This window comes from Lonchura striata, chromosome 5 (genome assembly GCF_046129695.1).
Source record: "Lonchura striata isolate bLonStr1 chromosome 5, bLonStr1.mat, whole genome shotgun sequence".
Lineage (NCBI taxonomy): Eukaryota > Metazoa > Chordata > Aves > Passeriformes > Estrildidae > Lonchura > Lonchura striata.
Genome location: NC_134607.1, coordinates 25,180,827 through 25,194,481, shown reverse-complemented (window position 1 = coordinate 25,194,481; position 13,655 = coordinate 25,180,827). Strand labels below are relative to the sequence as shown.

General features: G+C 44.3%; 1 protein-coding gene across 1 annotated transcript in view; it reads right to left on the bottom strand.

The window, feature by feature from the left end:
- LOC110482105 (lysosomal alpha-glucosidase) overlaps window positions 1–10,290 on the bottom strand; it is a 38,601-nt gene extending 28,311 nt beyond the window's left edge. The window contains exons 1-5 of the mRNA XM_077783419.1: window positions 10,233–10,290; window positions 10,000–10,145; window positions 2,353–2,521; window positions 1,645–1,741; window positions 513–625 (exon numbers count right to left, since the gene is read on the bottom strand). Of these exons, the coding sequence (XP_077639545.1) occupies window positions 513–625; window positions 1,645–1,741; window positions 2,353–2,400 (258 nt within the window). The 5' untranslated portion in view covers window positions 2,401–2,521; window positions 10,000–10,145; window positions 10,233–10,290. The remainder of the gene's footprint in view (window positions 1–512; window positions 626–1,644; window positions 1,742–2,352; window positions 2,522–9,999; window positions 10,146–10,232) is intronic.
- Window positions 10,291–13,655: the final 3,365 nt, after the last annotated feature.

Here is a 13,655-nt window from a genome sequence, read left to right as displayed (position 1 = left end):
GGGTTTTCATTAGTAAAAAACAGCCTGATGGCTCCAAAATCAGCAAACAATTCTACTGGCAAATAAAGGCTTGAAGACTTTAAAGTCCATTCAGTATCTCTGAAATCCAGCATATGTAAAGTTCCCAGACATTCCCATCTGTGCTCTGCCTAGTTTGTTTACTTGGCCTGCAGTGTCAAAATGCAGTCATGTCATACAGCAAAGACTATAAAACTGTGACAACCCAGAGAGGAGTAGCTTAGACAGATATCTTTCTAATCATTGCATCCCTTTAGTGCATCCCATCCTGGCATATTGCAGGAGAGGCTGGAGATGTGCACTCAACACCCAGCCTGCCTGTGACACTCCGAGACTGTTCACAGATGCTCAAGCACACGGCAGTTTTCCCATGGATCTGAAGCTGCAGCTTTGTACAAATGGATCAGGACAAAGCTCTGGCTGCACTACCCACTGATACTACCAGCTACTGACTGTGTTACAAGGCACTGCTCCATGTGCACTTTTCCACTAACCTCAGTGTATTGCTGAACCACGTTCTCAGGAGTCGGTCCCATGAAGAGATAGAAGTCGAGGATCCCTCCAATAGTGCGGAAAGTTAAAGATGGGTCTGGAGACAGAGTAACATCTAAAAGGGGAAAAAAGGCCCTCAGCACAAACCAGCTCTGCACCATACATGGGAATAGGTCAAGAATGCATCAGGGGAGGTTGAGACTCAACATCAGGAGGCAGGCATTTCTTTACTGAGGGTGGGCATATGCTGGAACAGGCTTCCTGGAGATGTTGTTGATGCCCCAAACCCATCAGTGTATAAGAGGCATTTGGACAATGCCTTAACAATATGTTTAGCTTTTTCTCAGCCTTGAAGTGTTCAGGCAGTTGTACTACAAGTGTGTTTGATGTCCATTCCAACTGAAATATTCTAGTCTATCCTATCCATCCTAGTTTGTGCATGCTGGGCTCTTCCGTGCACCTTGTGAGTACAACTGGATGAGCAAACAGGGCCTGCAGGTAGGCAGGCCATTGTTCAGTGTTTCTGTAATCTCTGCTTTCAGATTGGCATTGTGCAGCAATAGATCACAGAAACCCACACAGAGTAGATTGCAGACATCCATTTGTCTTGGTTTCATATTTATACAAAAGATCAACAAGTTTGCGTTTAGGGTTCTCTATGCTGTTTTAATCTTATTGAAAGTCATTGTCTGCAGGGGAAACTGATTTTATAGACTAAGTGAAGATTCCCCTTTTCCGAAATTATACCACTAGATTAAAGGTGACCATGGCAACACAGAAAACTGTTCTCCAAAGACAGAAAATAGGACTAACTGACACCGATTTGATTTTGTTATGCCAATCTCAGAGGAAATTTCTTCCACCTTCTTTTCCTCTATTTGCATCTATTTTAATTTAAAAAGTTAAGAATGCATTTTCCATGAAAATGCCTAAAAATGCCCAAATTCCTTGTTAAAAATTCATTCTACTGAAATCGCCTTGAAAAATCTATTATTCCTGGAAGCTTAAATTAGCTGCGCAGTAACTCATACTTGTACCACATTGAAAAAGCAGTCAGTAAAACAGTATTTTATACTTACTAATCTATCATATTTCTATATGCAGCCCATATAGGGAATCCAGATATCTTTTTACCTTGTGCATTGGAGTTCAGAAGGAGAACACCGTGGGCATTGGAGTCTGGTTCTACGCACATGTAGAAAGGGTGAACTCCATAGAGGTTGGCAAATGACTGAAACATAAACAACACATGAAGAATGGCTTGACTTTGCTATTTTTCATATCTTTTGTCAGATACATACATATGCACAGACAAGGAAATAAATTCATTCATAGTTAGAGACTTATTTTGAAAGGTTGGGGATTTTTTCATCTAAATTGGTGTGAAGTCAAATTGACAGAAAAGAGTAATTTTTTTCTGCCTTATTACAATGGAATATTTTAGTCTTTCCCAGTTAAACCTCTGATATTCTGCTAAACCCTTCAAAATGACATGAGTAAGAATCACTTTTCTAGTTCAAACAGACTCATCAACCACTGACTCCAATTCAGCCAAATATCTAATGAATCCTGCTGGAGTCCAGCTTGTTTGGATGAACAGGGATTGATCCAAGCATGAAATGCAAAGCTCTCCTGACCAGGATCTTGGCACACAATATACTTTTTCCTGAAAACTGCACTGTGAGAAAGGTTCTGATAAAAGCTTTCAAAGTTCCCTCAAAACAATTTGTGGCTTAGTCTTTAATTAAAACTGATGATACCTGCAAAGCTTGTGACGGTCCATGTTTGCCACCCCCTGTTGGTGACACAAACTAGGACAAAGTGTTGCACAGAGTGAATTACCGTTGGTGCCTGGTCCCTGGCATACATTCCATAGGTAACAAAGTCCATGTTGTGCTTGAAGGTCGGGTGCTCATGTTCACCAAACCCATACACAGAAGTGGATGGCACAGTGGTGGTGATCTCAAGGAACTGGTTGGAGAAAAACAGATCAACCAGGGGACTGTCCCACCTGTGACAAACAGAGGGAGACAGGATTAGCTTCTTTCTCTTTGGAAGGTATTATTTTATATTCATGTTGGGCTATTTACATTTTTTATATATTTTGGAGAATAACAATATTAAAAATCCATTAAATTCTATGCATGCGTCTAAAGTGCTTAACCTAACACATTAAATTCATCTTGCAATGGTTGAAGATATCTCATCTACTTGTGCAAAGAAAATGCATCAATATAATTTTTGAAAAGAGCAACTAAAACAACAGAAGACAGACTATACATTTATTATCAAAATAAGTGGTTGCTTATGCTATTTCTATGACAACCAATGTGAAAGGCTAAAAATTGTTATTACACAGAGAAGTTCAGAATACTTAATGAGAACAATAGACATGTTATCAGCTTTTTTTAATGGTTTGCTGTATCAGGACCCAAATACTCCCAACTTCATGCAGGTGCCTTAAAACAGAAGTATAGTTTTCTCCAGACTCTGCTTGAACAAGATGTGTTTATTGTGATGACTCTCTCCTGCTTCTCTCACCAGCTTAATGCATTCATTTCTATTCAATCATCTGTGGACACAGGCTCACATTTTATTTAGGTGCTACATTCTGTTTCCTACCTCTAGAGCTAGAATGAGCTGCAAGTTAGATGGGGGAGAACACAGCCAAGCTGTGGAGAAGTGTTTTGTTAATGGTCATGTGTATGCCATGAATAGCTGATTTAGGCAGCACCCCCTTGAGCCTTGTTTAACCATGAATTTGTTACAGCTAATTAAAATAAATGAGCCCAAGCCATAGAGCACAGAAGTGGCATAATTCTCCTTTTAATGTTCTGTGTCAATGATTTTGACAAAATTAAATAGTTGATCAACTTGACTGGTAAATCAGAGAAATGGGAGACGGGTTGTGTTGGTGGGGAGCAGCTCTGCCCTCAGGAAGAGAGCACTCTGGTGAGTGGCCTGCCACCTGTGCCACCAGCACTCCTGCCTGGGGACAAGTCCCTGCTGTGGGAGGACTGGGACGACACCACTGCTCCCACCACACTGGCAGGCTCTCCCCACGAGGCTGCAAGGATGGCTGCTCATGGGGAGCTTAAGGCACTACCTTGCCTCTCCATGCAAGACTCAGGCACAAACTATCACCAAATTTTCCTAGAAAAATCCAAAGTCACACACAGGTACTAAAGGATCTCTGTGTTTTTTAGAAGTCTAATTTGCCTTTCTTACAAATAGAAGTAAGAATCTGTATAAAACTCTTGATTTGGTTTCTTTGCCAGCAGGAACCCCTCCCTTCCTCCTTTCCATCATCTCCACCTACATGCAGTACAGAATAAAACTATTTTCTTTTAGGAGGGTTATGTATACAAAACATCCCTGAGAATTAGATCCAGTCCTTGACAAATAGAGGCCTTTCTGCAAGAAGGAGTTGCTGTGCAGGAATAGGGATAGGCTCTGGAGCTGTATTCCTGCCCAAAGGAAAACGTCACACAGCTCTGCTCTGTGCCAAGACAAGAAGGGTCACTGCTCTGAGCAGACCGCAGGGTTAAGAAAATCTCAAACTATGCCAGAGGGAAAATGCTTTCGAAAAAGTTTAAATATCTGTCCTAAGTCATTGAGCTCTCCCCATGATGTCTGTTCAGAGGACATGAGGCTTTGTATATTTGTGGTACCCACATTATAGCAAGGAGATTTCCCATCATGATAACTCTTACTGTTACCATGGTATTAAAGTATTACTTCCTTAAAATATTACTTCAGCTCAGCAAGTGGTCTCCCTGACCAGGAGGGTCACTGGGGTGGTGCAAATGACAACTCTAGGAACAAGCCTTCTGCCCCACTATCTCTTCACATGCTGTGGAGAAACTGGTTTATGACTCATGCATTCCTTCAGGCAACTCTACCTCTGCATGACATTGCCATAACAGTGCCCTGCTCTGCACCCCTCCATGGCTCAGCTCCCTGGGGGCTGCCATCCCCACCAGCACAGCTCCCCATCAGCCTTGTCTTTCCCTAGACCTCGCATGCCAGCGTAGCTATGTGCTAAATATAGCATCAACCATGACATAAAAAGGCTAGTATGAACTCTTTTTTTTTTCTGGGCATCATTATGTCATCTCCATCTGAAGGAAAGCATGAAGACGTTTTCCCCTGGCACTATTCTCTGCCTTCACCCCCAAGCAACTTCCCGAGTCCTTGTGCTCTCCAGCACACCATGGTAGCTGTCATGCTACTTTATGATCTTGCTCATGTGGTGTTGGCAAGGAGCAATCATTTAAATGAAAAAAAAATGCCATTCCTTAAACTCTTGCATACAATAAAAGAAAATGTCATATTTCTCCCACCTTCCTTCCTGCTGGTTTAAAGCAGATAGAAGGAACAAAACAGGAGGGAGCACAAAATGACATCATATTTGCAGGAATTTGCATGGTTCTCCTCCAAGAGTCCTATGAACCATAAAACCACTATGATGCACAACAGAAGGGGTCTAAAAAATGTAAAAACACAACTGAACCTGAACAGTTGCTCACTTTCGAAAGTGCAACCTCTGCTAGAAGTTAGACAAGGCAAAATCTGTAAGGACAAGTACCCTTCTTTTTTGCACAAGAGGTAATAGCTGCAGTCACATTTACTGATGAAAGTCTTAAGCTGTTAGTGTGTCTGTGGTAGGAACACTCCTGCCTATGGAAATACAAACCAGCCTTCCCACACATCTGCCTGGCCCATTGTCTTTGAACTATCAGCTATCCCCTGTCCAAGAAGCCTGATTGATAAAAGCTGCTCTTTTCTTCCATACACGGTGCACTATACTAGAGTAAACCTCTTTAATTTTTAACCTCTTATCAGGAAAAAAAAATTACTCAGATTGAAAAGGGCTCTGTAAAAACGTACACTTTTGGCCAGCAAGGGAACTAGTCTCACACCCAGCAGTCAAGCCACTGGCTGTCAGGATGAAACAAAACTGGAGTGGACCAAGGAAGTAGTATTAAAGGAAGGTGAGTGGGCAGATAGATAAAACATCCTGCTCATGTTGAAGGTGTAGTTCATGACTAACACTGTCACAGTGTTTGAGTGGGATGACCAAAAAGGCTGTACAAGATTCTTTTCAGGAGTGCAATCATCAGTCCTTTGCAATACAAACTGGACATGGTGATTTACCTCTCTGAACAACTACTCTGTTGAGGTTTATTGCAGGCCAATGACTGCAGTGTGTGCAAAGGCTCAAAGCACTGATTCACCTGCCGTGAGCAACCAGCTGGTGGCACTTCTAAATGTGGTCTTACAAAACCTCCACAATTAGGAGACTTGGGACACAGATATGATATACATCATTAGGATAGACATCGTGCATTATCTGGACATTCGAAAAGAACTTTAAGTTGGGAGAGGTTTGGTCTTTTCTCTTCCTTCCTGTCGCAAGGAATCCTGGAGAGCTGAGCTCATTAACTGAAGCTGTAAACAACTGGTCCACTCAGTCACTTGGAGAAAATGTCCTCTATAACATCTGCTTTTCTTGGCCTCCAGACCACCCTGTATATTATCTGTGTGCAAATTTAGTTGTAACTTCCCACAGCTTTCCCACAGGTCTAAGCCTCCTGGCAAAGCTGGGTGCATCCTTCCAGAGGGCCTGGCCTATCACAGTATGCACAGTCTGCCCATAAAGTACTAAAGCACCTTAGGGAGGAAGGAGTACATACCCTATTTTCAAATGAACCTCAAATATACTGATTGACTCAATACACTTCAGCTGCTGAGGAGCATCACTTAAGGAGTCCAGATCTCAGATTATTAAAAATACTTCCACTGAATGCTGGTTTTGGCTGGAGCTAACCTTCTTCATAGTACCTGGTTTTGGATTTGTGCTGGAAGCTGTTGATAATTCAGAGATGCTTTAGTTAATGCTGAGTAGTTCTTAACAGAGCACAACAGGGCTTTGCTGCTCCTTACACTGCCCCACCAGCAAGGAGGCTGGGAGTGCACAAGTACCAGGGAGGGGACACAGCTGGGATAGTTGGCCTCAAGGGATATCCCATACTATATAGTATAATGCTGAGCATTAACACTAGCAGGAAGGTTGGCTGGGAGACTGCTGCTCAGGGACTGGAAGGCATCAGTCAGATGGTGGTGAGTAATTGTTGTCATTTACATCACTTTTCTTTCTTGGGTTTTATTTTTCTCACTGTTATTCTCCTTTTAATTACATTACTATTATTATTATTATTATTATTACTACTACTACTACTAGTACAACTTTTTTTCTGTTATTAAACTGTTCTTGTCTTAACCCATGAGTTTTCTCACTTTTACCCTTCCAATTCAGCTGTCAACTAATTAGCTTGGAGCAAGCTGAAATGTAGCGGGACTTGGCCTTTTATTCTTGCTCCTGGCTCTGCTTGAGGTTTGCAATCAGCTGTTAATGTCTCTCCCCTCACACAGTTTATTCCTTTCCCCTGTTATTGTTATTACATAGAGCCTGAGTTTGTCCTGCCCTCCTTGGGTAGCTCAGCTAGGTCTCCCTGCATGCAGCGAGTGTGAGAAACACCCGTAGAGCACACACAAAGCCTGCTCTGCCTCTTCCCTGCAGCATTTCCAAGTGGAATGAAATCATTCCTCACAAGGAGGAGGCTTTGTGCACAGGAGTGCCAGAGCAGGGATGGGGTTTTCTACCAAGCAGACAGGCAGGATTCTGACTCCCCATTACTTCCCAGCACAAAGACACGGATGGCAGGACAGGCTGCAGCTCAGAAAGGAGGGTAGGGAAATACAGGTGTGGGCTTTGAAACAGCAACCAAACCTACACTGTGTTTCTGCTTGGGACAGGCTGCTTCCTTCCCAGGTGGACTGTCAGCTGTGCCAGGGCATGCTGGGCATGAGAAAGGAATTAAGGCTTTCTTGGGAGGTAGGTCATCAGCAGCATGGCTCTGCTAGCAAGGGATAAGAAGCATAAGGAAAAGCAGATTTCTGAGGATCTGGGATTGCTTTGCTATGGGAAAGTTTTCCTCAGAGCTATTTAAAAGGTCCAGAAAAGAACCGTGACCTGGTTTGGTGCTGACACAAGTCATTATCCACCCACACCTGGGAAGTGCAGCTGCAGCAGCTGTTGAAGAGGTTTTATTTACCCACATTGACTGTTCTGAGCAGTGTTTGTGTGCACATGGAAATCAACAATTGATTCACCTCTTCATTGAGACAGTAAAGCCATGGCTGTTCACATCTTAAAATAGGAGGCTAAAGTCCCTCCAGGTGTCAGGCACTTGCCTGTTTCTCAGGGACACTCTCCCACACAACCTGCCCTAACCTGGCCCAGGCACAGATACCACCAGCTGTGCAGCGTGGTGCCCAGGTGCCCTGGAGCAGCTGCTCTTACTTCTGGAGGAAGCCCAAAGGAAAAGATTTGGGTTTTAGCATTCAAACCTGCCTATGGGCAGGTCAAACTAACATGAAAATCTACTTCACCTGCCAGATGTCACCAGTGCACCCCTGGACCCAGCCAGTCAAGTGCAGCCACTGATGGGAATGTTCCTATGATGCTGATTGCTGAGGGCTCATCCTTCCCAGTAAAGTAAATGCAGCCAACCATAGATTTTAGGCCAGGACATATAACCTGCTTTCGTGTTTTGAAAGATTCCATCTGCACAGGTCTTTTGGTAGCTAAGGAGATTGCAAATCCCTCTAAGACAGGCTGTGGAGCTATCTCTGAGCACCTGCATTTCCTCACTCTGACAGGATGGACAGGCAAACAAATGAAGGGGAAGCATTTTTGCTCCTCACACAGGGAATACAACTAAACTAAATATCATTCAGCTGTGACAGGAATGGCTCCCTGACAGGATCCTTTAGACTACAGTACTGGCTGTGCCATTTCACATGAAACAAGTGTTCCAAGGAACATGAGATTTCCCTCTCTGTACACAAAATCCTGTGTCTCTGCTGGTGACAATATTTTGGGAGCAGCCTTGCCATTGCTTGCAGGATAGAAGGGTATTATTTGTGCATTATATTCACCCACAATTTCCTCTTTTTGGCCTTGGTTAGATTTCAGGAGCACTCCTTTACCTGCCTGGAGGCAGTGTACAATTTCCCACGGGGATGCTGGAGAGCAGAGCATCACTGCTGATGCTGTGCCCGTGCTGCAAACCAAGGCTGCCCTCTGCCTCCCTAGGCTCTGCAGCACAGCAGTGCTGCAGCCCACACCTCTGCCACTGCTGGGCATGGGCCTTGGTGCACCAAGAGATGGAGGGAAATGGAGGAGGCTTCCCCAGGCCCACAACAGGGCACTGAATGTACCCTCCTGGAAACCTGCTCAGTGGGGACCGACTTGTGTTCTTCTGCCTGTCACTGGAGTTGTGCCTTTGGCAGACCCTGTGTCTGCTCCATGGCAGGCCCCTTCCCTTAGCTGGGACATCTCAAGTTTGATCAACCCAGACCAAACCCTTGGGGTCTGGGTGAAGGTGAGGATGGCTGAATGAGAATGGGTCAAAAGCCAGGCATTTTTTATGCATTCACCCCTTACATCAGCATTCCAATTAATAAGCCTTTACAGAAAGAAGAAGAAAACTGGGCCTTTAACAAAAGCCCACTGTTTACACAGAGGTGTTAAGTCTAATGAGAAATTAAATTATTTTTGTTACCAGAGTAATGCATAACACATTCATTTAAAATAGCCTGCGTAAACAAGATTTTACAGAATTGACTGTGACATGTATCAAGAGATGCCATGAGACTGTAGTTCAAAAGGATGGTCAGCTCATTAAAAACCCAGCATGATGGCTCCATCTGCAGACCATTCTAGAGGCTGTACTGCCTTATTTGCATCACTCATGTTAAGCCATCCTTAAATTGCTCACTGCTGCGTTCCCAAAAGCAGCTGGCAGGAATGCACCTTGATTGGCACTCTCTAAGTAGCATTATGCACTAGAGATGTGTTGATGGAAGCCAAGGAAAAGAAAAATGATGAACCTGGTGACATTTGTTAGTGAGACAAGTTTTTGCTGAAGTTAACTTACAGTTCTAGCTTGAGAAGACAAATGGTATTTTTCCAGAGGGAAAAACTAGAGCCAGTGCCATTCACTGTCATCAGTGGAAATTAGAGGCTTACAACCTCCATTGCTTGGAGCTTCCTAGACCTGCCTGCTGGAGAGTGTCAGGAGATCTGGTGCTTAGTTCCTGACACCTCAAATTCCAGAAATCTTAGCTCAGTGCTTTGATGAGTTGAGTTTACCAGCATCACAAGCCATGTATTGTAGCCTCAGAAGTTTTTTGACTTACTGAATAAACTTTTATACATGCACATAGATAATTGTCTGTTATACAGGCACATAGCCCTGTTTATAATGGAAGTCCTTCAGGGACAAGGCATAAATCTGCATTTACACCACATCTTTTGACCCCTTGTCCCACAGACCCAAGCAACAGGGTGTAAGGAAGGAGTGCTCACCCCATCACATCTAGCTTTTACAAAAAGCAATATGAATCATGTGTAGTACTCACAGCACGGTGCCAGTGCTTTTCCTCTTGATCCTGAAGTGCGCGGAATCATCCGAGAACTCCACCTCATAGTTGGCTTCTTCAGCGGTAACCCCGGGTCCATCGATCTTGAGTGGGACTTCAAACCGCTGCTTGTTGGGGTCGTAGAGCTAAAGCAAGGCGAGCAGGGACCAGGTCAGCTCACTCCTTAGCGCGCGTTGCTGTGGTCAAATGATTCCAACCCCCCAGATACTCACCCTGAACCGGAGTCTGTCCTTTGTCTGGAACTCCACTTCCAAGACGATGGGGGAAATGTCATTTCCAAAGAGAGACAAGGCCTGGCGCTTGTTCAGCGTGACTCTGCATGGAAACACACGCTGGTGCCCACCACGAGTGATCGCTGCCCGAGACCACCCTGGGGCAGGCCAGGAGAACCACCCAGCTGCTCTGTGGCAGCTCTTTAAACGAAATCATTGACTTACTGAGAGAAACAATCCCTGTGGTCAGGTTAGGCCCTCCTGGATGTTGAGGGATAAAACAGAGGCCACCAAAGAAAGGAGACCTCACGGTTTCCCGGGACACAGCTCCCAGGGTGGGAGGAGCGCTCTGTGCCCTCACCTGGATTCCTCCCCTGAGGTGTGGTGGGAGCACAAGCCCCAGTTCTATGGCCTGCGCACAGGGAAAGGCGTCCCTTTCCCTCAGTGCCACATGTGCATGCAGAGCTGAGGCAATGTTTCCGTGAGAGCCCGGCGCGGCAGCGGCGGCCGTGGGGCAGTGCCCGAGGCGCCGCACGCACTCACCTCCAGCCCTTGTCCGTCGGCTCGGCGCTGCCGCTGCGGGCGTAGCCGTAGGGACTGTCCTCGGGGAAGAAGCACCAGGGCGCGTTGGACGCCCCGGCCGAGCACCAGACGCAGCCCCGCGCCTCGCAGGCCTCCTGGGAAGCGCCGGGCTGCGGGTGGCAGTCAATGCGCTTCTGCACCGCCACGGCGCCGGGGCACTGCGCGTCCTGCTCCGAGCCCCGGCACCCGCCCAGCGCTGCGGGCGGGAGAAGCCGTCAGAGCAGCACGGAAAAGCCCGGAAAAGCCCCACAGCACTGCCAAATTCAGCTGTTGTTTATTCTTTGGATGTGCTTTCTCCCCATCTTAGGCCTAGTGCCCATTATCCCTTGGACTGAGGTGAGGGCCGAGCAGCTGTCTGCTCACAACAGAGCAAGAGCTGCCACCGCTTTCTTTTACAAGCGCAGGCAGTGGGTCTGCATTATCCTGCACTCAGAGCTGCCTGTGCTCAGCTGAAGCACGACTTGCTTGAAATACTCATAGAAAGTTAAATAGCAGCGTAATGAGGCTGCTGGTGAGGCGTGAGAGCAACACTGCAGGCTGGCAGAATAGGAGGGATTCTTCAATAAGGACTGCTATCAATATTAAAGTGTTACATTTTCTGTATACTTATGTTATACACAGGTGTTTTCTATCGATAGAGACATAAATATGTGACAAGCAGCATGCAGTTGTATTATATAAATAGAAAAATAGTGAGTATATGTTCATATCAGGTTTCTTTTCTGTATATCATATGACAACTGTATCTACAATAGTATTAGTAGTTTGTGTTAATACAGGCATGGTTATGAGTAAAGGGAAGATGCCAGCAGTAAAAGAAAAGGCATATATTAGTCGTTCTCAGAATCATCATGAAAAAACTGTTAGTAAGGTGCTAAATTTTGCCTTTTTACAGCTGCAAGTCAAGCCCTCTGGTTGAGAGCCTTTGAAGAGCAGGGGCACCACCAGACCAGTTCCCTGCTGTGCTCACAAACTGCTGTTAGTAAATATTCTCAGAGCGAGCAGACATATCACAGGCACAGTACTTGTTCTGAAGTTCATTTATGTCATCAAGATTAAATCTACTTGAACATTAATTGCCCTTTCCTACAAAATGACTAATACCTCTGCTTTTGGTTTTGTTTTTTTTTTTCCATGTGGACTGTTGTGTGCTTGAAAGCCTAAAACACGATTGCTGATGCAATCTGGGCTTCTCCACAGAAAGAATTCTACAAGCAGATGTGCACAAGCAGTAATTATGTGTACTGGGAAAAATTACAGAATGAAATAGTAGATTTTTCCTAGAGAATGCCATCATGCTGGAATGCCAGAGTTGATTTCCAAGTGGGGGATATGAACACAGAAAAGCAGGAGTGCCACCTACAATTTTTTTTGAGTAAACTCTCATTCCCCTTTTAGACAGGAACATCTGACACTCGGGTCTGATGCTCCCAGGCTGCTCAGCAGACCTCACTGCTCACTGCCACAGGGCCTCATTATCATCTTCTAGAGGCTGGAATTAACAGGAATTATCTGACTGTTAACCTCTGCCAGCTGCTGGGCAGGTAGGATTGGTTTCCACCTCTGTTTTCTGGGGCAGAGAGTCAGGTCCCACAGGCTGACTGCTCTCTGTCCAGCATTCACTCCTCCTGATACATCACATAGAAAAACTATAAATTCTTATTCTCTTTTTCATCCAAAGCATAATAGGAATATGAGCATCCTTCTGCAATCCCACAATTATTTCTTCTAGGAGCACAAAATAAACGAAACCCATCACACTTCATTTTGGTCTGGGTGTGTTTTCTAGTGAGAGTCAAATGCAGCATTCGTGTTTTCATTGCTGAAATCAAGAAAAGTATGACTGAACAGACTACAGCAGATTATTAATGTGGTGTCATTTTACACAGGATAGGTTTGTGGGAGAATTTTATGAACTAATTTGTATTGTAAAATACTTTCAGAATACTTCTTACCAACGATATTGTGAATGAAGAAGCTAGTTCAAAGGAAAAAACATTCCCCCTACAGAAGCCAAGACATTTCTCCCATTTTTTCTCCCATTAATGCAAACCTTACATTTTCCAGCAAATTTGAAAAACAAGGACTTGCAGGTGTGAGCAGCTGAATAAGGCTGCAACCTTGTTCATCCCTTGTTCCTGGATTGTCTTGCAGTACAAATGTGATAGCAGCAAGTGGGAAGATACCATTTGCCTTCTCTACTTAAAAAAATAATTTAAAAACCATAATTTTCACTGTATTTACAGCCCATGTCTGTAAACATACAAAGAAGACGAAATCCAAACAAGCAGAGTTGAATATATAGCAACAGCTACAGCTACTTGCTGCTTTTCCATGATAATTTCCATGGGAACAGAAGCTAAAGCAAGGCAGTTGGAAAGATACAGGTGAAAAATAATCCTCATTGATTTTTAAAAACCCTCACTTTAATTTTGAAAAATTAGATTAAAATTAAGGCATAAGGAAGTAACTGAAGTATTAACACATCATTTTTAATTTAATAGTATTCATATTTACATGTTAGGTTCATCTGTACATTTCAAAGGCATTTGCTGCAGAGGTTCCATTCTCTAGCAACAAAATAATATTTATTCTCCCTTTATTATGCTCTGGACCAAATTAACTTCTGGTATGCTGGAGCAAAAATTACAGAAAAAACTAACAAAGTAATAGGTAACTTTCAGGAGCTGAATGGTCCCACTGATTCCCCTTTGACAATGCTGGTGCCCAAGTGCTGAGTACACTGTAGGACTGGGACATATTTCTAACCAAGTCAGCTCTGCTGTCCTCCCACAGTCCATCTCAGGTGGAGTCAATGCCATGCCTGTTCTGTCCTTTTAC